General features: G+C 40.9%; 2 protein-coding genes across 12 annotated transcripts in view; one reads left to right on the plus strand and one right to left on the minus strand.

The window, feature by feature from the left end:
- LOC309386021 (zinc finger protein 318-like) overlaps positions 1–2,579 on the minus strand; it is a 39,247-nt gene extending 36,668 nt beyond the window's left edge. For all 6 annotated transcript variants that reach the window (XR_014174333.1, XR_014174334.1, XR_014174335.1 and 3 more), the window contains exon 1: positions 1,741–2,579. Coding sequence is in view for 3 of the 6 variants with exons in the window: in XM_081940925.1 (XP_081797051.1) it covers positions 1,741–2,094 (354 nt within the window). In the remaining 3 variants the exon portion in view is untranslated. The remainder of the gene's footprint in view (positions 1–1,740) is intronic.
- Positions 2,580–5,865: 3,286 nt separating this feature from the next.
- The window catches only part of ABCC10 (ATP binding cassette subfamily C member 10), a 28,122-nt gene continuing 9,799 nt past the window's right edge, over positions 5,866–24,188 (plus strand). Inside the window, exons 1-13 of one of the 6 annotated variants that reach the window (XM_081944550.1) lie at positions 5,917–6,003; positions 6,140–6,388; positions 6,693–6,896; positions 7,970–9,341; positions 11,715–11,942; positions 14,689–14,845; positions 15,751–15,887; positions 16,074–16,153; positions 17,940–18,111; positions 18,763–18,861; positions 20,048–20,237; positions 21,048–21,125; positions 23,127–23,318. In XM_081944550.1, the coding sequence (XP_081800676.1) occupies positions 6,736–6,896; positions 7,970–9,341; positions 11,715–11,942; positions 14,689–14,845; positions 15,751–15,887; positions 16,074–16,153; positions 17,940–18,111; positions 18,763–18,861; positions 20,048–20,237; positions 21,048–21,125; positions 23,127–23,318 (2,866 nt within the window). In that variant the 5' untranslated portion in view covers positions 5,917–6,003; positions 6,140–6,388; positions 6,693–6,735. Of the gene's footprint in view, positions 6,394–6,692; positions 6,897–7,969; positions 9,342–11,714; positions 11,943–14,688; positions 14,846–15,750; positions 15,888–16,073; positions 16,154–17,939; positions 18,112–18,762; positions 18,862–20,047; positions 20,238–21,047; positions 21,126–23,126; positions 23,319–24,188 lie in introns of all 6 variants that reach the window. The other 5 variants (XM_081944553.1, XM_081944551.1, XM_081944549.1 and 2 more) reach the window with 5 other exon arrangements.

Here is a 24,188-nt window from a genome sequence, read left to right on the forward strand (position 1 = left end):
ATATCACCACTTCAATACATTTGTGTAATGTACCATCATAATCAGGATTACAAATCTAGGTGTTAAACTCCTTAATATTACTGAAAATAGATTTATGCCCCTTCTCATGTAGCTAGAATGTTATTTTTAACTCCTGAGCTAGATATGGAATCTCTATATTTTTCATTCCTGCCTTTAAAACATTCCATTTGTTCTAGAACATGGCTATACAGAAATACTGTAAATACATAAAATCTTATCTGGATTCTTGTATCATGCTGAGTTATATGATTGGTTTAGCATGTGCTGTATAATCAGAACTGTAGTTGTAAATGACATTTGATGCCTTAGTGTATATTGTTACCTGAAATCAATTGTGATTTACATTACATTAGTTTGGATGGGTGAGCTCTTAGTACAATGATTAAATAAATAACTTGAGTAGATATACAAAGAGAAATTCCACTGAATTCATCTGACACTTTGGACTTTAAGCAAAATTCTTTCATTTGGTTAAAAGACTCATAACAGCACTCAATAAATCCCAATAGTAAGTAGGAGATTCATTATTCTCTGGGATCTTTCTTGTGAGATCCCAACAATTACTTTTACTATAGTAGGTATGTAATTCAGATCTATATACTATAGAAATGAGAGCCAGTGTGGTGTAGTGGTTAAGGCATCTCACTAAAAATTGGGGGATTGAATTCTAGGCCTGCCTTAGGTACAAAGCCAGCTAGATGACCTTGAGTCAGTTACACAAGAAACTTGCTTTTAATTAATATTTATGATTGCACTATATGTCCAGTTTTCTTTACTTAAAAAAATAAAATACCAAGGACTAAAGATTTTGAGTTCAGAAATACCAAGTAGCAGGACTGTAACTTTGTTGTTTGTATCCTTAAGATTATATTGATATTGTTTCCTGGTTGCTTATTTGTACCCTATTACTATCATTAAGTGTTGTACCTTATGATTCTTGACGAATGTATCTTGTCTTTTTATGTACACTGAGAGTATATGCACCAAAGACAAATTCCTTGTGTGTCCAATCACACTTGGCCAATAAAGAATTCTATTCTATTCTATTCAACAATACTGAACAGATAAGCAAGTAACCCAAAGGGAAACAAAAATTACATAATCATAATTGTAGAAATTACTTGTCTGTCTGGTGAAATACTTGTAAAAGAACTGCCCTTTTAGGTGCCTTCATAGAACAAACACACTTAAGTCATGGCTTGCATAGCCAAATGTTATTAATTGCCCAAATTCGCATAAACACATCCGCACTAACCACAACGACTCGATGAAAACGATAAGGCACAAATAAAAGGCGACACATTTTTTTGGCTCAGCAGCCCGGCGCCAACTTTGGTAACGTGTGATTGAATTTCGCTACTTGGCAACCGGCGGGCGCTTTTTCCGTGTTTCCATAGGGACCCTTTTTCCACCTTTGCTTTTAAAGGTGTGCCGTGGCGAAATTAACTTTCCCACAGGCCACTTTGTCGCCGTTGCTCAGCCCAAACAGAACCAGACACGGGATATCGAGGAGTCTTGGCGGGAGGGAAGCGGGTTTCCTGGGACATAAAGGGAAACATGGATGCTCTCTGGAGGCGAACGCTTGCGGGCCCTGAAGGCGAACCGGTAAGGGGACCGTTACCACAGGACACGGGAAGCCGAGGCCGAGGCCGCTCTTCGGCCAATTCCCCTCGGACTTCTCCGACTTCGCGCCCCCCCTCCTCCTAACGGAGAGCGTACCCTGCTACTGCGACGGGGGGATGGCGAGCGACGCGAAGAGCGACCGGCGGACGGCGAGCGGTAGTGGCGGCGGCCCCGTGGAGACGGAGAACGGGAGCGGCGCGGGCTACGGCCTCGACTTGACCCGCTGGTCGGAGTGGTGGAGGCACCGGACCGGGAACATCGGGAGCCTGAGCTGCTGTTCTCTTTGGGCCTGCTGGAGGAGATCATGCTTGGGCGGCCGCAACCGGGACGGTACATCCTGCAGAGGCAGCAGCGGCGGCATAAAAAGGCTCCCGAGGCCTCTCGCCCCTCTCGCGTTCGCCCTTTTTTTATCCCTCTCTCTCTCTTGACCACCCCGCGAGGAACGCGCATGCGCACTGGGCGCCCAAGGTCCGGAAGCTTTCTGCGTGCATCTTTTCAAGATGGCGGGAAAAGAGCGCGAGTCGCGTGAAGGAGGCGCCGCGAGATCTGCAACCCGAGCGCGCGGCGGGTGGAAGAGAGAGGAAGGGTGGCGAGCTCACCTGGCTTGCGCAATGATGGGGATGCTCGCCACTCCGTTCCTCTGAAAAAGGCTCTCCCTCGCTCTGTAGAAAAGTCGTAGACCCTCGTGGCACCTTGAAAGGCCGACGCATTTACTCAAGCGGTGTTTCGGTCCTAAGAAACCGTATCGCAACTGGGGATAGCGCTTAGTTGCACTTAAGTTAATGGGGCAAATTCTGCAGTCAAGCAAACTTTCCATTTGAAACTAACCAGATTTGTTTCTCCATACTATCACCTGCAAATCGGCCTCTCAACTCTCTGCAAGTATCCACAGAAATAGTTTTGCAGAATTCCACTGCATAAACAAATGTGAATTCTGTTGGTCTGCAATAAAAAAAATTAAATTTACTGTAATCCATGTGACAGACTTTAAGATTTGACAGTACTGTCCTGTAACACAATTTCCAACCAGCAATTGAAAAACTTTGAGTGGACAATCTTATTTATCAAGGCCCTCCTCTATATGGTATACAAAGGGCTCTTTTGCACAGCCGCCTCAAATTGCTTTCCCTACGGCTATAATGGCTGGAGCTGAAGCTGAATTGAGACATTGCTGTCCAAAATACCATCCACTCTTCAGCTAGGGCAATTATCACTGGAAGAGAGCTCAGGGTTGAACTGTGGGAACTTTAGTGCACTCTTGAGATTGGTGGTTTTCTTGAAGACGGTTCATTACCAAACTAGATTATATCTTTAGTGCTAGTAGTCATACGGGATGAGGTTTGCTCTCATTTGATATTTTAGTGCAGATGTAGGAAGTTAGCACCCACCCCTCCTATGAAAAAGAGATATTTTAGGAAATAATAAAAGGGCAGAATATTTCCCCAAAAAGGGAGGGAGAAACTCAGCCCCCCACCTTTGTCACTGGGCTATTAAGGCCTGGGTCGGCCTATTCTACATAACAAAGATCTACCTCCTTCAGGCAGAGCCATAATAGGAATCACAAAGCCTTTTCATTACATCATCACCCAGCAAGAGCCAACCAAGCTTGGGACTCAGGACAGCCTACAGAGTTCCCCCTGCATGGCCCCATGGTAGTCTGACAACCAATCAGAATACAAGCTCAAATTCAAAGCCCAACAGAGGCTATAAATCTCTCTCTCCATCTCCCTCTCTCCCTTCCTTCCTTCCTCCCTCCCTCTCTATCTCCCTCTCTTTCTTGCCTTTTTGCAGGATCTGAAACCATATGGTCCTGCCCACCACCATTAAACCATCTTTTCAAGCAGTCTCCATGTTTCCAGTGTCTTTCTCCCCATTTGGAACTGAACCCAGATGGACATTTCTTCCAACACAGTGGCCCCCAACCTTTTGGGTACCAAGGACCAGTTCCATGGAGAAAGGTTTTTCCATGGAGCGGAGGGTGTGTGGTTTTGCATGCTGCCTGCATCCCGCAGATGGAGCTTCACTTGTTTGTGCAGCCTGAATTCTGGCATGCCACAGACAGTTGCCAGTCCATGGAGCAGTCATTGGGAATCCCTGTTCTAGTGACTTGCCCTGGCCATTATGGTAATTATACTGGACAGTCAGTGGTTACCGAAACCCTCCAATCAATAGTTACCCTTGCTTCTTTATACCTCCTATCCATGCTGGGAAAGCAAGAATTCTGACCACACATTTCCAGTGATAGGCTTTTTGTGTGTGACACTGACACCCTCCTACTTTTTCTCATATTTGACATATTCCTGTTCAGGATACCCAGAAGTGGATTGATGAAGAACAATAACACCACTAGTATACCTATCATCCTGTCTTTTGGCTAGAAGACAAAACTGATGGAACTCTTTGAATGTTTACCCAGTAAAAGGGGAAAAAATCATCTGTGGTTAAAAAAAGAAGGGGAAAAGTCTAATGGTTCACTGGATCTTTTTTAGCCAGCTATCATTTGCTCTAATAAATTGTATTCTGATTGCAAGTGCAGATAGGAATTAGTGAACTGTACTTCATTTATCAAAAAGAAATTGTATAGAATCAGTTTGGTATAGTGGTTAGGGCACTAGGTTAGAAATTGAGAGACTCTGAGTTCTATTGCCTTTTGGGTATGAAAGCTGCTGGGTGACTTTGGGCCAGTTACTTTCATTCATTCAGCTTCATTATGTTGTTAAACATAATAGTTGTTACGAGGAAAACTGGATGAAGGAAGAATATTAGGTATGTTCACTACCTTAAGTGGCCAATTTCAACATGTATTACTATAAATTAGGAGTATGACTCACAAGGTTAGGGATGTTGGGCTAACAGCAGGCTGACGTTTGAGACCCAGTTGCTGCCACAGAACAGGATGAACTGTGTCACACACTCTAGCTCCAGCCAATCCAGCAGTTCAAAAAAGTACTTATTTTCTTTCCCATTACTTAACTTGTTTCTAATTCTAAGATTATGTTATGTTCTTATATTATATTGCACACATACAGTTTCTACCAAAATTCAGGGGCACAATTTTACATTATACCACAATCAGCTTTCCTGGCAAACGAGAAAGGGTTTTATGTAACAGCCTGCAGTCCACAAATTATCTTTCCAAGCTTTACATTTTTTTTATTTAAATGTAAATTAAATTTGCTCCTACTGCAAGTACTAATTTGTAAGCAACATTGTTAGTTGAAGTATTCAGAATTAAATACTAGGATGAGTGCAGTGGTTAGAGTGCAGTACTGCAGGCTACTTCTGCTAACTGCTGAGTGCAATTTGGCAATTTGAGTGCTGAGTGCAATTTGGCAATTTGAATCTCACCAGGTTTAAGGTTGAATCAGCCTTCCATACTTCTGGGGTAGGCAAAATGTGGAACCAAACTGTTGGGGGCAATATATTGACTCTGTAAACCGCTTAGAGAGGGCTGTGAAGCGGTATATAAGTCTTAGTGCTATTGCTATCCCTTCGGGGGCCTAAATTTACTGTTGGGTTGCAACTTCTTCAATCTTAATTTAAAAAGGTATGCTAATCTTTCTCTATCCAGAAAGTACAGTACAGTAAATGAACATTTGATCCAGTCTGCTCTCAAGTTGGTATAAAGTACATCATTCTAACAGCAGAGGCCGCTCCACTGGAAAATAAATACCACATCATCCAGAGCACAAAAACCTTCATAGAGAAAAAAATGTAGAGTAACACACCTATCATTTCCTGTTCAGTGGAAAGTTGTTCAAGAAATTCACTATTATGAAGATGATGCCATAAGATTTGCTGTAACATGAGGTGAACTTATATGGGTTAACTTTCCCCCCCCCTGCATTCAGCATAGCAGTATAAATTAAGACATATACAGCCGGTCACAGCATGGGAAGCATTGGCTTTGACATTAAAGAGCGGACGCACAAAACTATTTTCTCTCCGAAAACGTTTATCAAGGAAACGATGTGTAACCTCGTATTTTTATTTGAACCAGTCAATTCTTAAATCAAATCGTAACAGCGGCCTCCCTTGCCAAATCTTGTTTTCTACAAGCCGTCGTGCTAGGATTTCCCAGAAGCGGGGGAAATTCTACTTGGTTGACATCCTAGATTTCCCTTTGCCTCGGTCACCAGCTGACTCTTTCTTAGAGCCCAAACAAAACAGCGCAACGAAAGAAATCCGGAAGTTGCGTTCCCAAAAAAGAAATTTTTGTAAGATCGGTGTTAAGGTTTAGGAAAGAAATCCGGCTTTCGAATTCCGGCTCGGCTTTTTCTTCCTTATGAATGAAGCGGGCGACATGAAGGGAAACGGTTCAGATCAATCCTCCGATCCATGAAACCGAAATCACGGAAGGTGTGAATGTAAAGTGTCTGTATCGGGCATATACGGGCGGCTTCGACTGCCTGTTCTTGGCTCGTGGGAGTTTTGCCTAAAGTTCTTATAAAGGGCTCAAAGTTTCCTCCCACCACCCCGACCCTTCCTTTAACAGCTGGCCCTTTGCTTCGGGGCGAAGCAGCAGCATTTGTAACGTGCAGAAACATTCTGGTCAAGGCAGTTTTATGAGCCCCCACCCCCGGGCAGAGCGGATGAGCAGACATGGCTTTTACGTCTCCTGTATGAACGACCTTGGCTGATTCCAGAAAGATACATAGGAGAAGAGAATGGAGCCCAGTTACTGGATGGGAAGCCTTGATCCTAGTGGTTTAAGGAGCTGGTCTATGTAGGTCTCTTGACAGCAGTACGGTTTGCTATCGTTTTCTTTCTAAATAATCCCCCCCCCCCCAGCTTTCTGGTCTGCTTTCGAAATCTGTTACTGTATTCCTTAAAGGGTTTCTATCAAACCAAATTGGGCTGCAATCCTTATGCATTGCAGGAAGCCTTCATTTCTCCCAATGTTTCCATTTGTATACATTTTGTTTATTTGTTTAGCAAATTCATCCATGTAGTTGAATGTGACTCTGGGTGGCGTAAAACCAACAACAGTTAAAACAATACAATACTTGCTTAATATTGATGTCTTTATTTGGTTTGTTTTTCTTTAGGAATTGTTTTCCTTGATTGTGATTATATTTTCCTGGAAGTAGGATGGAAGAGGTTCTGGCTGATCTGTGTGGGACTAGTTCCATAGATCCACTTCCTCTCTGGGTTCATGGCAATGTTGGACACTGTTTTAATCAGCTGCTTTTAAATATGGCTCCTCATGTCATCCTTGCTGTAATCAGTGCCTGCTACATAGGAACACCAAGGTACTTTGAGGTCCCTAAATTAACTCCTCACTCATACATCTTTTATTTAATTTGAAATAATTGCATGCTGCTATCTTCTATGCCTACTACTAACAACTTACTAACATATATACATACATACAAACATACATACATACATGCACATGCCCGTTATATATGGGAGGGAGTAATTAATTTCGCCACAAAAAGATATATTAACTAAAATTTTATGTTAGCTAAAATGATCATTTGTATGAATTAGAAAATATGTATGACATACTTACCTATCACCCCACCATATCACCCTCAATTACCCAATTAGGTATTTGCAAACAAAGCTATTCTTTTCCCAAAGAGACTTTGGTGATTGACCAAAGCTGTTCAGATTAAGTGAAAGTTCTTTTTTTTTACAGACATGTATACGTTCATATGCATCAACACAATCATTTATGGGTAGAGAGAGAGATTGGGATATCCTGGACAACTTCCTAGGGAGGAATTCTGTGCTAATCTTCAAAATACATCATGTTACCGGGTTTTCTTTCCTTGACATATTTGTTTGTTTGTTTGTTTTAAGAAAAAAGGAAACATAGGGAGGAAAATATAAACAAAAGTCTTACATAGAAGTCCATGAATAAGATTTGGCAATTGCACAATTAATATTATTGAATAATTCCGGTTTAGCTTTCTTGCTCTGAAAGATGTTTCCACTGATTTTATCACTATTTTCCCTGCTGATTGCTTTAAATTTTGCATCCAATAGTGTTTCAATGCCTGAAATGCATTAACAATACAATCCCAAGAAATCTTATTTAGGATTAGATGTCCTTGAAACATTCTTAATTTAGACCACATAAATAATTTTTGCTGATAAAACATTCAAATATATATCTACACAAACACAATTTTGGATTAATCATTCTTTTTTCATTAAATAATGTTCTCAAACAACACACTAGAAAGAGCAGCTTTTTGTCTGAATCATCATTCACTTCAGAAACCTTAGAAATATACCATTTCAAGAATAAGGGAGGGAAAGGATATTAGAAGAATACTAAAACCTATTTAATGCTTTCTTTTTTCTCCTTTATTAGGACTTTTGGCTCACAATGTGCATACAGACCAGGATGGAAATGCAGAATTGCTGCATCTTTTATCCTTGCTGGTTTGTCCATCCTTGATATAATCCCAGTAATCCTTTGGCCACAGAAATTGGATCCTTTCTGCCTGAAAGTTCTAATAAGTGGCACAGCTGCACTGGCATGGCTTACTCACAGCCTGGCACTTCTTGCTCTCTACAGATCTCCATGCAGTTTCAGTCGTGGTCCTGCAGTCCTACCGATCCTTGCCTTCTTTCCAGTCCCATCTCTTGTTATCACATTGGTATGGCGCTGCCAGATGGAGTTGGGTGAGCAGCCCCTTCAACTTGCCACAGCCCTCAGGCTCACTGTTCTCTGCCTCCAGTTAGCTTCTCTACTTCTCTGTCTCGTTGGGTATATCATCCCTGTAGGCAATAGGCAAGATCTTTTCTCTGTCAATGACCCCTCGCAGCAGGAACCCTTGATCACAGCTTCACAGTTCTCTGAATCCACTTGGGAGGCAGTGGCAGAGGATGGGGAGAGCTGGCTGTCACGTTTCTCATACGCTTGGATGAACTCTCTTATAAAGCGTGGCTACCAGTGGAAGCTGAATAAGCCACAAGATGTCTACCAACTCCCTCAGCGACTGCAGGCCAGCAAAGTCTGTGAACGCTTTTACTCCTGTTGGCTGAAAAAGGCAGCTCTTGCTTCAGAAGGTGAAAGGATATCTTCCACAAACCGCTTCTTTGCCAAACGCGATGTCAGACATAATGGACTTCCAGCAGGTCCTCAAAAGGCTCCTGAACCTGTGCATCTCCTCTCAGTGCTGCATGCAGCTTTTGGCCTACGTTATTATGGACTCGGCTTTCTGAAATTGACCGGTGGTCTCTTGGGATTTTCCGGGCCTCTGCTTTTAAATCTGTTGGTCAGTTTTATGGAGTCACGTCAAGAACCTCTTAGCCACGGAGTATTGTACGCACTGGGACTTTTTGCGACTTCCTTCCTTGGTGCCATTTTACGTAATCAGTTTAATTATGAGATAAACAAAATTATACTTACTGTACGTACTGCGGTTATTTCAGCCATCTACCAGAAAGCTCTGCGGGTAAATGGAAGTAGCCTGGCTAGCTTCACCACAGGTGAAATTGTCAACTTTATGAGCACGGACACTGATAGACTAGTCAATTTCTGCTTTAGTTTCCATGAGTTGTGGAGTCTTCCTTTTCAGTTTGCGGTCACTCTCTACCTTTTATATCAGCAGGTAGGCATAGCCTTCCTGGGTGGACTGGCTCTGGCTGTGCTACTTGTCCCCATTAATAAAGTCATTGCTAACTGCATCATGGAGAAAAACAAGGAGATGCTGAAGCACAAAGATGTACGGGTCAAGGTAAGCTGAGAATATATGACGGTGTAATTTTTTTGGTACATGCATATACAGGTAGCCCTCGACCACAATTCACCCCCAAATTTATGTTGGTAAGTGAGACATTTGTTAAGCGAATTTTGCTCCATTTCATTATCTTTCTTGCCACACTTGTTGAGTGAATCACTGCAGTTACATTAGTGACATAGTTGTTAAGGGAATCTGGCTTTCCCATTGACTTAGCTTGTCAGAAGGTCACAAAAGGTGATCACATGACCCCGGGACGCTGTGACCATCATAAATATGAGTTAGTTGCCAAGTGTCTGAATTTTGATCATGTGACCATGGGGATGCTGCAACGGGCGCAAGCGCGAGACATAGTCATAAGTCACTTTTTTCAGTGCTGTTGTTAACTGAATGCTCATTAAATGAACTGTTGTAAGATGAGGACTACCCGTATGCCCATCATACTATTCCCTTTTGCGGTAAGCAACATTATATTACATAGAGTGCAGATAAACTGCAGGGGTGTCCAACTTGGCAACTTTAAGACTTGTGGACTTCAACTCCCAGAATTCCCCAGCCAGCCATGCTGGCTGGGGAATTCTGGGAGTTGAAGTCCACAAGTCTTAAAGTTGCCAAGTTTGAACACCCCTGCTGTAGATTATAAAGCTGTTAAATGCAAAAACTATCAGTAAATCACTAGCATTGTACTGTTACCACTAAGACTTAATAATCTACAAAATGCTTTATAATCTACAGCAGGGGTGTCCAAACTTGGGAACTTTAAGACTTGTGGACTTCAACTCCCAGAATTCCCCAGCCAGCCATGCTGGGAGTTGAAGTCCACAAGTCTTAAAGTTCCCAAGTTTGGACACCCCTGAGATAAAGAATGAGAAGTAGTGGGCAAAAAAAAGTAAGATTGGCTTTAAGGTCATTAAGTATTAATTAAAAATATGCTAGGTTGTAGAAATAATAACCAGGTCTAATGTGATTTATCCAGTTGCAATGATCCAGTAATATAAGCCAGGAGACAGTAATATGATTTAAAGGCTGTCCTAGCCAGTGATAAAGGTCTACATTTAGTTCAGATAGAAATTCAGGTTTCCAAGAGAAAAAGAACCTTGAGGTTCATCAGGTCCACAGGTAACATAGCAGAACTCATGCTCAGTTTTATTCCTGAGGACAAGGCTTTAGGTAAAGCTTTCACTGGACACTTTTCTAGTAGGATGTGATTTATGTTAATCAGAAGAGGAGCTATTCAGGTTCTCTGCTATAGGTCATTGAAATAGCTCCAGTTAGCCCTGAGCTCCTTTAGAAACAAAGTGTGGACTCTACAGAAACAGCTGTAATATATGCATGTTTCTAGTGGCCTTCCAGGTTCAACACATGAAACAGATGCATTCATAGAATTAGGAGATGCCAATTTTCACATGAATGAAGACATTTACTTCATTCAGGAAATCCCAAAGCTACTAAGTCTCTAGTAGATCATAGTTCTGGGGATAATTACAGAAGTTAATATCTTTTGTATATGAAGTGTGTGCTCTACAAAATATTCATCCCAAGGGGACATTCCAGCCCAAAGACTTTCAGGTGTACATTGAAAGGATTGGGTATTTTGGTTATAATAACATAGGCTATTTCCTAATTTGACTATTCCTGTGCAATGGCTCTGACCAATTAATGGAAGGAAATTGTTCTCTTTGCAACCTCCCACCCTTTTGAAATATTTCTTCCATTATATTTTCTTTGCAGTTGCACAAAATCTTTTGGTTGCTAATCCCTCCATTTTAAAGCCTCTCAGATAGCTCACTATTTTTATTTTACTAGCATCAGAAAGGAGACATGTTTTGTATTGCCTTGTGCCTGATACGACCAGCTGATGGCTGCCCTGTACAGATGGTGTAGTCAACTTACAATTGGTCACTTAGCAACTCTTCAAAATCATGGGAAACCCCCTCGCCAAAACTACTTATGACCTGGCTTCAAAGTTACAATGGGCTTGCAGACATATGACTACATCTTAGCTGCTGGGCAACCAGCCGGCATTTACAGATGTTTGCAGCATCCCACAGTCCCATGGCTTCATTTATGACATTTTTGCTGGAAACAGCCATCTACTTAGTTTCTAGCAGAAACCATCCCCTAGCAAACAATAGGTTTGTTTACCGACTGCCACTTTTGCTTAACAACTGCCACAAAAAAAAACCTTGTAAAAATCAGATCAGTCCCATGCTGACCTGCTTTACAACCATCATGGCTTAACCATAATCGCCAGGCTCAATGACAGATAAGTTGAGCACGACTTGTAGTAGAAGATTCTGAGTGCACGTCATGGAATAAACATACTAGCCATGATTCTTCGACTACCAGCTTTATTTTTATTTTTTTCAGCTCATGACGGAGCTCTTGGGTGGCATGCGAGTGATCAAGTTCTATGCCTGGGAGCCGCATTTTGATGCTAGAGTGAAGGCATGCCGAGCCAAGGAACTGAAGAGCCTGCGAGCAATTAAATATCTCGATGCTGTGTGTGTCTACCTCTGGGCAGCATTGCCTGTGGTTGTCTCTATTGTCATTTTCATTACCTATGTTTTATTAGGAAACCAGCTGTCTGCCACCAAGGTGAGAAGTGCTGCTGTTCTGAGCCAATCCTTCTCTTTGTTATTCATTAGTGACTTGTTCATTTCCATGTTTGGTGATCAGTTTGGCTAAAATCTTAACCTTTGCATACAACAGAAGAACACACAAACATTATTTAAGAAAACTAACATCAATAGAATACCTTATCTGTGTGCTTGACTGCAGTGTTTATATATTAACTAACAACACAAGGACTGCCAGGGATTTATTATCTTATTCATCAACTTGTGACTCCAGGTACTGCTGTATCAGATATACAAAACTGAACATAAAACCATTAATCCAAAATACATATACACAAATACTGTGGTGTTGGTATGACCCAACCATACAGAGTTTAAAAAATCATAAATATCCAATACTAATTAAAAGCTTTGTAATAAAACTCAGTTTTATGGCCTTCCATTAAGGGAGGTTACCATTTGGCTCTAGGGATAAGCTATGCTGTAGGGATGGAATATAAGATGAGAAACATAAAGCTCCTAGCCCACTACCGTATTTTTCAGAGTATAAGACGCACCTTCCCCCTCCCCAAAAAAGAGTGACAATCTGGGTACGTCTTATACACTAAATGCAGCATTTTTGGCCTACCAAAACCTCGCCCCCTTTGCAAAAATGGCCGTGCAGAGGATTTAGGAAGCTTGCAAAGTACTCCTGGAGGCTGGGGAGGGCAAAAATGAGCAAACAACGGGCCATTTTTGCTCCTTTTTGCCCCCCACCCCAGCCGCCAGAAGCCCACTACAAATCTCCCAAAGCCTCTGCATGCCCTTTTTTTGAGAAAAACGGGCCATTCTTTGTTCATTTTTGCCCTCCCCAGTCTCTAGCAGCATTCTACAAGCCTCCCAAACCTCTGCATACCCCTTTTCTTTTTGCAAAAAACAAGGCATGCAGAGGGTTTAGGAGGCCTGCAGAGTGCAAAAACTTTTTTTAAAATTTACTTCTTCAAAATCATGGTGTGTCTTATACTCCAGTGCATCTTATAGTCCGAAAAATACGGTACTTTCAGTTGATTAGAGGAACTCTCAGCCACCAACTTTGCCACACATGCACCAGATAATAATAATAATAATAATAATAATAATAATAATAATAATAATAATAATAATAATAATAATAATAATAATATTTAATGCTTCTAGACCGCCCCCTCTCCCGCAAGGGACTCGGGGCGGTGTACAGTTCATACAAAATATAACAGGATACAATAAAATTAAATTAAATATGTACAGTTGACAATTGACATGGAGGAGGTTAAAATGTAGTTAAAAGAACTGTACAAAGCAGATATAAAATAAATTCAAACCCCTAAAAACAAATACAGTAAATTAAAAAGCCCCTAAAATAACCAGATATAATACATTTGCCAGGAGGGACAGTTGAATTATGCCAGGCCTGCTAATCGGAATGGGTTAGTTCTATCTGCTGAACCCAAACGTCCAGTTGCCAAGCCAGATATACTAAATTCAGCATTTTGAATTGTATTACAGCTTACTGGAGACAGTGCAAAACCAATGTTATAAGACATCAGTGGCTGTCTTCTGCCAGCAGATGAGATTTTGCCTTCTTTTCCAAATTCAGTTTCTATATAACTTACAAAGGCAGCCCCATGTAAACCACATTGCAAAAGTCAATTCTAGAGATAGTAAGGGCCTAGGTTACTGTTGCCAAGGCCTTGTTCTCTAGAAATGTGTACACCAGACAAATGTCACCAAGGCCCCCCTCCCACTTCCAGTTAGCAATAGACATTAGTCCTCCAAGTCATGCCTTTCAGGATGAATTCTTTGCTTTCCAGAGTTATTACTGGAGCAGGCAATAGACCAGGTAGTTTCTACACAGGCAATGTCTTCATTTCAGTTTGTTTGTCGCTTGTGAGTTTGGTGTGGCGGCAATGTATAACTACCCCAAACTGTTAACAACCTCTCCCAGTAGCTTATTAATAGCAGAGGGGAGAGTAATGAACCCTGCAGTACCTCACAAGTGAATAGTTACCTGTTCAATCTCTCTCCAATCCACCACCTGGTGCTATCCCCTCAGGACAGAGCAGAAAAACTGCAAAAAAGTGTCTTGTACTCTTAGCTTTTGCAAGATACCACCGATTGATGAAATTGAAAGTCACCAAAACTATCCAGTTTCTGTCCCATGCCCATATCTGAATATTGAAGTGGATCCATATATTCTAGAGTTGTTGTAATCTACAAAACTCTCAATAAACGTTACTAAAATGGTAGGACTGGTGGAGACCAGGCAATAGTGATCCAAATTGGTCACCTCCAGGGGACTTTGCCAATAAAGCATATGGAATGTGACATGCAAGACTGCATTCTATCTGTTCTGCTCTATGTTCGAACTCTGTAACTCTCAGAATTGGAGTTCCTCCAATCTGAACACGTTTCTAGCTCTGAATGTTATGAAGTGTAGTTCAGGCTTCTTCAGCAACTTAATATACGTACATGTAAAAAACAGAGTCACAACTTCCAGACTTATATTTAGTGCTTTATGTACTGTAGCTGGTCAGTTACAATTGCCAATTGTGGTTCCATTTGGCAACATTATATTTTCTTCTTCATTTAATTTCCATATTCCTGCCACCCAAGAACAAGAATTCTTTCATGTTCTATTGGCATTTGCTTCCGCTGCTTCATTTTCTGCTATGTCAAGGTGGCATTGTATTTATTTGGTCAAATGCTAGGATTACCTCTCACTTATTTTTTTTTCCTCTCCACCGTAGGTTTTTACAGCTTTGGCCCTTGTCGGGATGCTCATTCTTCCCCTCAATAATTTCCCTTGGGTGCTGAATGGGATCTTGGAAGCCAAAGTATCTCTAGATCGAATCCAGCACTTCCTAGAGCTCCCAGACCAAGATCTGCATGCTTATTATAGCAGAGGTACAGCAATAAAGAAAAATAAAGAAATGGTGGAATGAGACAGCAGAATAACAATAGCAGTTCTGGTTCATGTGAAGCAAATGGGAGAAGAGGGAATAGATACTTGATGCTTGATGTTTGCTGGAAAAAAAATAGTAGCGTGATTCGCAGCTTGGTGACCCAATGCAGTTTTCTATAATCACTCATGCCTATCAATCAGAGGTGGTATTCTGCTGGTTCGCTCCGATTCGGGTAAACCGGTAGTGGCGGCAGTGCGAGGCTCCACCCACCCACCCAGACATCATCAAGGACCTTCTGCTCATGCGTGTGCTCCCACTACTGAACCAATAGTGAAGAAAATAGGATACCATTACTTCTACCAATGCTCCAAAAATCCAGTTTTCCTTTAACCCAGTGGTTCTCAACCTGTGGGTCGGGACCCCTTTTGGGGTCGAACGACCCTTTCACAAGGGTCACCTAAGACCATCGGAAAATACATATTTTTGATGGTCTTAGGAACCGAGACACCAATTTTATGGTTGGGGGTCACCACAACATGAAGAACTGTATTAAAGGGTTGCGGCATTGGGAAGGTTGAGAACCACTGCTTTAACCCATGTTTTTAAAAACCAGAGCCCAATTTTTCAGAAAATCCATCTCTTATATGGGAAATCTATTAATCAGGGCAAGCAAAATTAAATATGTGAGCTTGAACCTATTTTGCATTGTGTGATTGAACATACATGTTTCTTATTAAAGGGAGGGAGCTTCCATGGGTAGCTCTGAAAAAAATCTTGATCTTGGGTAAGGTATGTGCATCTATGTGTGAAATCAATTATATCTACATATATATCTATATATATTATTATATCTGTAAGTGTACTGTTAGCTACAGCTTTTATAACAGCTGAAATGTTCTGTTTCAGTTTGTCCTTTGAATCCATCTTCTGCTTTGGAAATGCACAATTCTACCTTTTCATGGTCCTCAGAAAGCAAAGAAACCTCTGAATCTCATGTACCAAGAGGAGGCCAACTTTTCATACAGAATCTGTTGGTGACAAAAGTGAGTAATTAGGGGGAATTATAAAGGCAAACAGCACCATCTAGACCACTTAAGAGGAGGTGCCTTGGTATTTCATTGTATGGAAAGAGAAAGGACATGCACTGAATGAATGAATGAAAGTTTGCAATATAACAGAGGAAGACTGCAGGCTAATCTGTGAAAATCTTGATCTTTGTTTTTTTCTAGGGTGCATTAGTAGGGGTCATTGGGAAGGTTGGATGTGGGAAGAGCACCCTGCTTGCAGCTATCACTGGAGAACTTAGTAGGTAAATAGTCATACCCTGCTTCTTGTAACTTTGAACTCATTACATTATTTGATTTGTTACAGTTCAATACAGGTAGTTCTCAATTTACACTGAAAAAAAAGTGACTTATGATCATCTGATTCTGTAGATGTCTCCAGTTTGGATCTCAAAACCCCAGCATCTCTCTACAATTCATTAAAGCAGCCACTTCTTTTTGCAGAGATAATGGCAGTCATTTTTAAAACTATGAGCCTGAAAAAAAGATGCTGTTGTTTTAAGAATCACTTTAATGGGCAGACTCCTGAAAGCATTAGCGTCTGTTTTCAGAATTATGAAGAAGCCCCAAAAAGGATATAGCTATTGACATTACACTTTAAAAGATGCCACTGCCTTAAAAGAGTCAGCTTGTTAAATGATTGTGATGCACAATTGTGCTGTCTACAAATAATGCAGGAATAGGTTAGAATTGCTTGTAGTTGTACCCATTACTACAATAACATTTATTCTCCAAGGGGTCTCTCTCAATACAATACAATGCAATACAATACAATAGTAGAGTTGGAAGGGACCTTGGAGGTCTTCTAGTCCAACCCCCTGCCTAGGCAGGAAACCCTATACCGTTTCAGACAAATGGCTATCCAACATCTTCTTAAAGACTTCCAGTGTTGGGGCATTCACAACTTCTGGAGGCAAGCTGTTCCACTGATTAATTGTTCTAACTGTCAGGAAGTTTCTCCTCAGTTCTAAGTTGCTTCTCTCCTTGATTAGTTTCCACCCATTGCTTCTTGTTCTGTCCTCAGGTGCCTTGGAGAATAGCTTGACTCCCTCTTCTTTGTGGCAACCCCTGATTTATTTATTTATTTATTTATTTATTTATTTCTTGGATTTCTAGACCGCCCCCTCTCCCAAAAAGGGACTCGGGGCGGTGAGATATTGGAACACTGCTATCATGTCTCCCCTAGTCCTTCTTTCTCTTAAGCTAGACATACCCAGTTCCTGCAACCGTTCTTCATATGTTTTAGTCTCCAGTCCCCTAATCATCTTTGTTGCTCTTCTCTGCACTCTTTCTAGAGTCTCCACATCTTTTTTACACCGTGGCGACCAGAATTGAATGCAGTATTCCAAGTGTGGCCTCACCAAGGCATTATAAAGTGGTATTAACACTTCACGTGATCTCCCTCCCTTCCTCCCTCTCTCTCTAGTATATCATATTTTATTCATATACATACATACACACATACGTACATATATCTGAAATATATATTTATGGGCTAAGAGAAAAGTGACTGCCCAAAAATTCCCAGCTGGAGTTCATGACTGAGGAAGGCCTTGAACTCTTGTCTACTGCTTTCTAGGCCAGCACCTTAGTTGCTCTAATTCAGGAACGTCAAACTCACATTGTCACAGCAGCGTCACGTGACGTATTGGGGCTTTTTCCCCCTTTGCTAAACCAGGCGTGGGTGTGGCCAGCTTGTGATGCATCCTGCCTGTGGGGCGGGAGTTTTGACAGCCCTCCTCTAATTGAATTGTTGCTTTCTTTCCCAGTAGTCTATCATTAGCAACTGATCAAGTTTGCACTTGGTGTGGGTAATCACAATAGGCCTCTGGTAGACTAAAGCTTCGTTATCAAAACCATGTGACTTGACATGATGATACCCAGTATTTCCATAATTGAATGAATTCATTTTGATCCAGGCAATTGACTTCTTCATATATTGTAGAATGTAAAGATTAACCAGCCCCATTGCCCATAATCATTTGAATAGCCATTTTGTATGCCCTTTCCTCACTACTGATATGTTTGTAGTCAAGGTGAACAGGTCTATGTTTGGGATTTGGAGAAAGGATTTGGGTTGGCTGCTCAAGAGCCCTGGATCCAGTTCACCAGCATCCGTGAAAACATCCTCTTTGGGAAGGAATACGATGCTCAATTTTATCAGCAAGTAATAGATGCCTGTGCTCTCTCTGATGACTTGAATGTGAGTATTCCATAACGTTCAAAATAACCCCTATAGGTTCTTCAAGAAAATTAATTAATTAAGCAAGAATTACTTAGTGCTGCCACAACTTCCTCTGGGCCCGAGCCTCCTACACACGAAAGAGCACCTCCCCCCCCCCCCAAAAAAAGTATGTAAACATTTTAATATGTCACTATTACAGCACAGGTACTATCCAAGTTGCTTATATACTCATACCGTGGTGCACAAATGTGTACTTAGCTTTGTAAAAGTTGCACAAAATATTTTTTTTTCCTTATATGTGGCACTTCAGAAATTAGAGGGAACAATGCTCAGGAACAACTGTATATCTGGGAAAAGATTGTTCCAAAGGGCAGGAGTTGCTATGTTAAGTAAATCCAAGTTTTTTTCCTATGTTCTCCCTGCCTGCCCTTTGATGGCAAGAAATTGTGGCATTAGTGTATGGCAGTTTGCAGCTGAATGTTCATTGGTGTACTGTTGGGACTGATGGAAGAGGTATTCATGACAGATGTGACCTTTGACCTATGTGTTGCCTATTGATATAATTGAGTTATGAGTTAAGCATCAAGGAGTTTTAAATAATTGTCCTTATTTCAGTGCATCTATTTAGCAACTGTTCTGTTAATTATAATTTATCTATTTAACTTCTAGATTTTGCCAGCAGGTGATCAGACAGAGGTGGGTGAGAATGGAGTCACCCTCAGTGGGGGACAGAAAGCTCGTATTGCACTTGCTAGAGCTGTTTACCAGGTATATAAAGGACTGGATGAATGCTGTTGTCCTAGGTGATTTTTACTTGTGTATCAATTTCTATAGCCATCTCAGCAAAGTGACTCTGTGTTCTGACCCCCCTCTCCACGCCTGTGAATAAACCAGAACACAGGCTTGGCTGTTTGCTACTGTTTAATTACTGAGATAACAAATCCTTTGGCTGAGGGCCCAGACAACTCACGTTCAATAAAGCAACCCAGATGAAGCAACCCAGATAGTCCAAACGACCAGACACGGCTAGAATTCATAGATTTTCTTAACTACTAATTTGAACGGTTTTTTCCTGCAAATGTCCCCTCCCAACACCTCACCTATAATCTCTCTTGGGAGGGGCCAATCCACAACCACCTGTGCTTAATCATTTCTGTGAGTCTGCCTACGGAAGAGTTGCTGCTTACGGTGCTCAGCCCTTTTCAATCTAGCATCAGGGACAAACTGCCTTTGATCCTCCCCACTGCTCCATGCCTCAGGCGCCTCCTGGTGGCCAACCAGCCTCTCCAGTCCCTGCTCTGAGTCTGAGCCCTGCACAGGGTCTTTCACATCGTCCAGGGCAGACTCATATGGTTCCTCGCTATCCGAGTCCATCAGCAGCTCAATCGGATCTTGCTGGGCCACAACACTCTAGGAGGCTTACAATTATAGAACAGTTAAGAGAAACTATTATTTGGATGGTTTTATTATTTTAATTAATCCATACAGCAACCAAAATAACCTACTAACAATAAAGTCAAGAAATGTGGCCCTTAACACATTCTGAGCCCCAGAGCAGTAATGGTTTCCTCTTATCTTCGCTACGGGTTTGGAACCAGGAGCATGTGTGTGCTCACTTTGCTTGTGCACCGTGCTTCTGCGCATGCGCAGAGCATCCATGACGTCGTCTGGGCGGGTGGGCAGAATACCACCTCTGCCCCAGACCCTGTACTCTGCCAAGTTTTTAAAGCCTTACAAAAGGCCAAAAGGTTTGGGGCAATTCTAATCTGCCAGGAAGAGTATTCCACAAAGAAGGGGCTACAGTAAAGAAGGCCTGTCTTCTAGCTTCCAACAGTCAACATTCTTTGGCTGACAGGATCTGAATTATACCCGGTTTGTTGGATCAAATTAAATGGATAGATATTTTACAATTCTGGGTGGGAAAGGGCTCAGACATCATTACTCTTTTCTACAGGAGAAAGAATTATATCTTCTGGATGATCCACTAGCAGCTGTTGATGCAGATGTAGCTAATCACCTTATGCAGAAGTGTATCCTAGGAATTCTCAGGCACAAAACTCGGATTCTTTGCACCCATAGAATTGAGGTTTTGGGAAATGCTGACATGATAGTACTGATGGATAATGGCAGAATTCTCAGGGCAGGTAAAGCCTGATGCCTTCTACTGTTCTCTTTGCCAAGGGCTTGAAATACTTACCTCAGAAAAGGAATTCAGAATGTGAACCAGACTCCCGTTTTTTCTTGGGAGCTTTTTATCAGCTCCTGCATGCTTAAGGATCACCGGTTCTTTCTTAATTCCGATGGCTCTTAAAATTGCCTGGAGAGCTTTTCAAACTTTGTAAGTTCCAACAAAAAGCTCATTATCAATAAGTACAATTAACAAAATGCACAAGCATTTAGTAAAAAATATTGTCTGAAGAGAAAATACTAAATTAATTGCTTTACATAATAGAGAATTCATTTTCGTATTCATAGCAAGCGTACACAGTATAACAGAAAAAGGGACAAAAAATATGCTGGTGAGCCAATAAAATTAAGGCTGACGGAATTATTCAGAAAAGCTAATAAAGCACCACACAAAAGACTTAACAGTTGCAACAGGAAAATGAAATGAATGTTTGTTTGTTTATATTTGTTGATTTATTTGTTTGCTGCCCATCTCACTGCAAGGTGATTCTGGGCAGCTTACATCAAAAAACTCACTCTATATTTCTAAATAGAAAGGATTAAGAATTAGAAATGTTTAATGTGGAAGCAAATGGAGCAAATTTTCCTCAAAAAAGAAAAAAACAATTATTTTATAAAAATTAAAATAGACCACAATCCAGTGAGTTTGGTTTTTCAATAGAAATCCAGTTCTTTCAGATGAAGGATAATGAAATGCTGTTAAGAAAGAAGCATAGGAGGACTGTAAACAGAAATGTAAACATAGCAAAATCTTCCTGTTTCACTAGGTACTCCAGCAATCATTCTTCCATTGGTAGAAGCTGTCCCTAAACTTGGAGCAGTGACCAAGAGAAAGAAGGGCACAAGTAAGTACTAGGTATTTTCATCATGGTACAGGAATGGGTTTGTTGAAATCAGTCAAAATAATATAAGTCTGGGGTAGTGGGGTAGAGAACACCCACTCCCCAAACCAGAGGACTTCTTATGACTTTTGCAAAGTTTTAATCCTATTTTATTACTCATAAGCAAGCTACATTCACCTTTAAGGCAGACAGCAAGTAAAATATTCAGGTGAATGTACCTGGGTACAAATTCCTGAATTCTACTTCTTTGTCAGTCATTTTTTCTTGAAATATATGGCCTGTCTTTCCCGAAGGGCAATAATAACTAGTTATACCTAAACTTGTAACCAAAAGGCTTTGCAGATAATGGTTAACTCAATATTATTATTATTATTATTATTATTATTATTATTATTATTATTATTATTATTATTATTATTATTATTATTATTATTATTCAAAAATGCATTACAAATACCATTGACTGGTGCTAATGGTTGATAGGGGTTGCTGCCAGCGTCCTAGATATCAACTAAGTACCTTCTTAAAATATAAGATTTTCCGAGTAGCGCAGTTTTTTGCAGTTCTGCTGGTGTTATTGCAGGAAGCTGCAATTTGTTGATGTATCTTGTAAAAATTTTGGGCATGATACCAAGTGCCTGATGACAATGGATGGTATCATCATCAACATCATCATATAGGATCCAGATGTCTTTGGTGTTCTACTGTGCTACTAGTGCAGACATACTGAATTTCCCTAGTTTATAATCCATAATGTTTTCTTCCCGAGACTTTCCTCAAATGCACATCAATTCAATTTTTTTTCAAGAGGCAGCTGGATTTTCTGGGGGTTTTTTTTGAAGACGTTTCACTTCTCATCCAAGAAGCTTCTTCAGCTCAAGAATTGAATTATGTCAAAATTGAACAGCCCTCTCTCAACAAAGGGTGGGGTGGGGGAGAAATACAACATCATTTATCTCCAATCTATAATACTGTCCTTTCAACAGTTCCAAGAAGGCTCCACACCCATTAGCACCACTCAGGTGTCCCTGATGACACAGATAAACCTCCAGGTGACCTTAATGGCCCGTTAAAAGCATGCAAATGGACAGCTGTCTGCAAAGAGTATAAATCCTTCCATTCTCCACCATCCAGTCAGAGCTGAAGAAGCTTCTTGGATGAGAAGCGAAACATCTTAAAAGAAAAACCAGAAAGTCCAAGTTGAAAAAAACTTGGGGAAAAAAAAGCACCTTTGGGATAACCATGACCTGGATGACTGAGAATCTCCATAGACACATCAATTCAATAATAAGCACTAATGGAATATGGCTGTTGCGGGATCATTAGCATCTACTGGCATTGCTAATTGCATTTCCCCCCTGAAATCTGAAGCATTTTTGTAATATATTTTCACTTAATTTACAAAATAACAAGACATGTAGGATACAGGATTCTATTTACATTACTGATATTGCTTCAATTTGTGAAACTAAATGTTTCTGAAAGTTTTTAGCTCTTGGGAGGCCATTCAAACTTACTTCCTATCCATCATGTATTTCTCCTAAATTTGTATTAAAAAGAGGATATGGCAGAAGTAGAAGGTACTCTTATTTTCCCTACATGATTTCAAATATCTGAAGCTCTGTTTCCTCTCCAAAGAAATGTTCAAGATTTTATGTACATGGAGATTTATTTTATTTATTGGGCAATCACCAAGAATCATTAGCTCAGCTTCCTCTATCTATACTAGGAGGATTCTCAAGATGGCTATACTGGCTTGCAATTCTGGCAGTACAACTACAATCTCAACACTTTTGGAGGGTACCTGAATAGAGGAAGAGCGGGCTAGTGCTTCCTGTCTCCACTATTATGTTTTGAAAAGAAAGCAATAAATAAGCCCTGTGTGCTTATCTATCTTGTGGACTCATTTGAGTTCCATTTTTAAAAAATTATTTCCAGTCGAGAACCTCCAGTGTCCTATTATTGTTATTCTTGTTTCTTGGTATTATTATTTCTGTTCCAAAGTAGATGCTGAATGCAATGAAGTGGAGGGAGTGGAACACGAGGAAGAAGAGCCGGCCCAATTAAGCTGTTTTCCTAAGCAGGAGGAAGAGAAAAAAGAAGGGGCAGTGGCTTTCAAAGTCTACAGAGCATATTGGCTGGCTGTTGGCAGCTGCCTTGCATTGTCCATACTCCTTTCGCTGCTGCTCATGCAGGGTAAGCTTATAACATTGCTCCTTCCCTGTTCGGATTTCTCTCTATTTCTCAGCAATTCAGAATCTTTGGTTCAAAAAAAATTGACACCTTTATAGGAACTTGGACATTTTGCATCAATTATGACAATTGTTGAAGACCTCAGGCATTGTGGACAGAATGATTGTCAAATCCCCCCCCCCTGCTTTTTTTTAAGGGAACATGTATTTTGTTTGTTTTTTGTTTTTTGTACTTTGCTTTTCTAGCCTATTAAAAAAAAAATTAGGAATTGTTTTTTAATTGTAAGCCACCTACAGTTTGGAAATTGGGTAGACCAAGGGTCGGCAACCTTAAATACTCAAAGAGCCACAAAGGTCCTAACCAAGAAGCCCCCGGTTCAATTCTGGAGCTGACCAGAAGTCCGGTTTCCCCACCTTAGCGTCTTCTTCTAGCGCGCCGTCCTTTTTCCTCTACCTTTCCTACCGAAAGCCCTATCAATTTTGGAGCTGACCAGAAAACCCACCCCTTGCCATAGAGTCTCCTCCTGGCACACCCGGCTTCCCCTCCCCCCACAACTGGAAGCTCCTCTCAAAATTGTGGTGCCAACTGGCGACAGGGAGCCACAGCAGAGGGATGAAATAGCCACATGCGGCTCCAGAGCCACAGGTTGCTGATCCCTGGGGGTAGACTATAAATTAAATATAACAAACATATAAGCCACCTATAAAATAGACAAAACTTGTAATTCTCAAATTTGAAGTTTCTTCTTTTAAAGATCAATCATAAATATTAAGTCTTTGTGGTAACAGTACAATGCTAGTGATTTACTGGTAGTTTTTGCATTTAACAGCTTTATAATCTACAGCAGGGGTGTCCAAACTTGGGAACTTTTAA

The sequence above is a fragment of the Natrix helvetica genome, assembly GCF_964273705.1.
Source record: "Natrix helvetica genome assembly, chromosome: 2".
NCBI lineage: Eukaryota > Metazoa > Chordata > Lepidosauria > Squamata > Natricidae > Natrix > Natrix helvetica.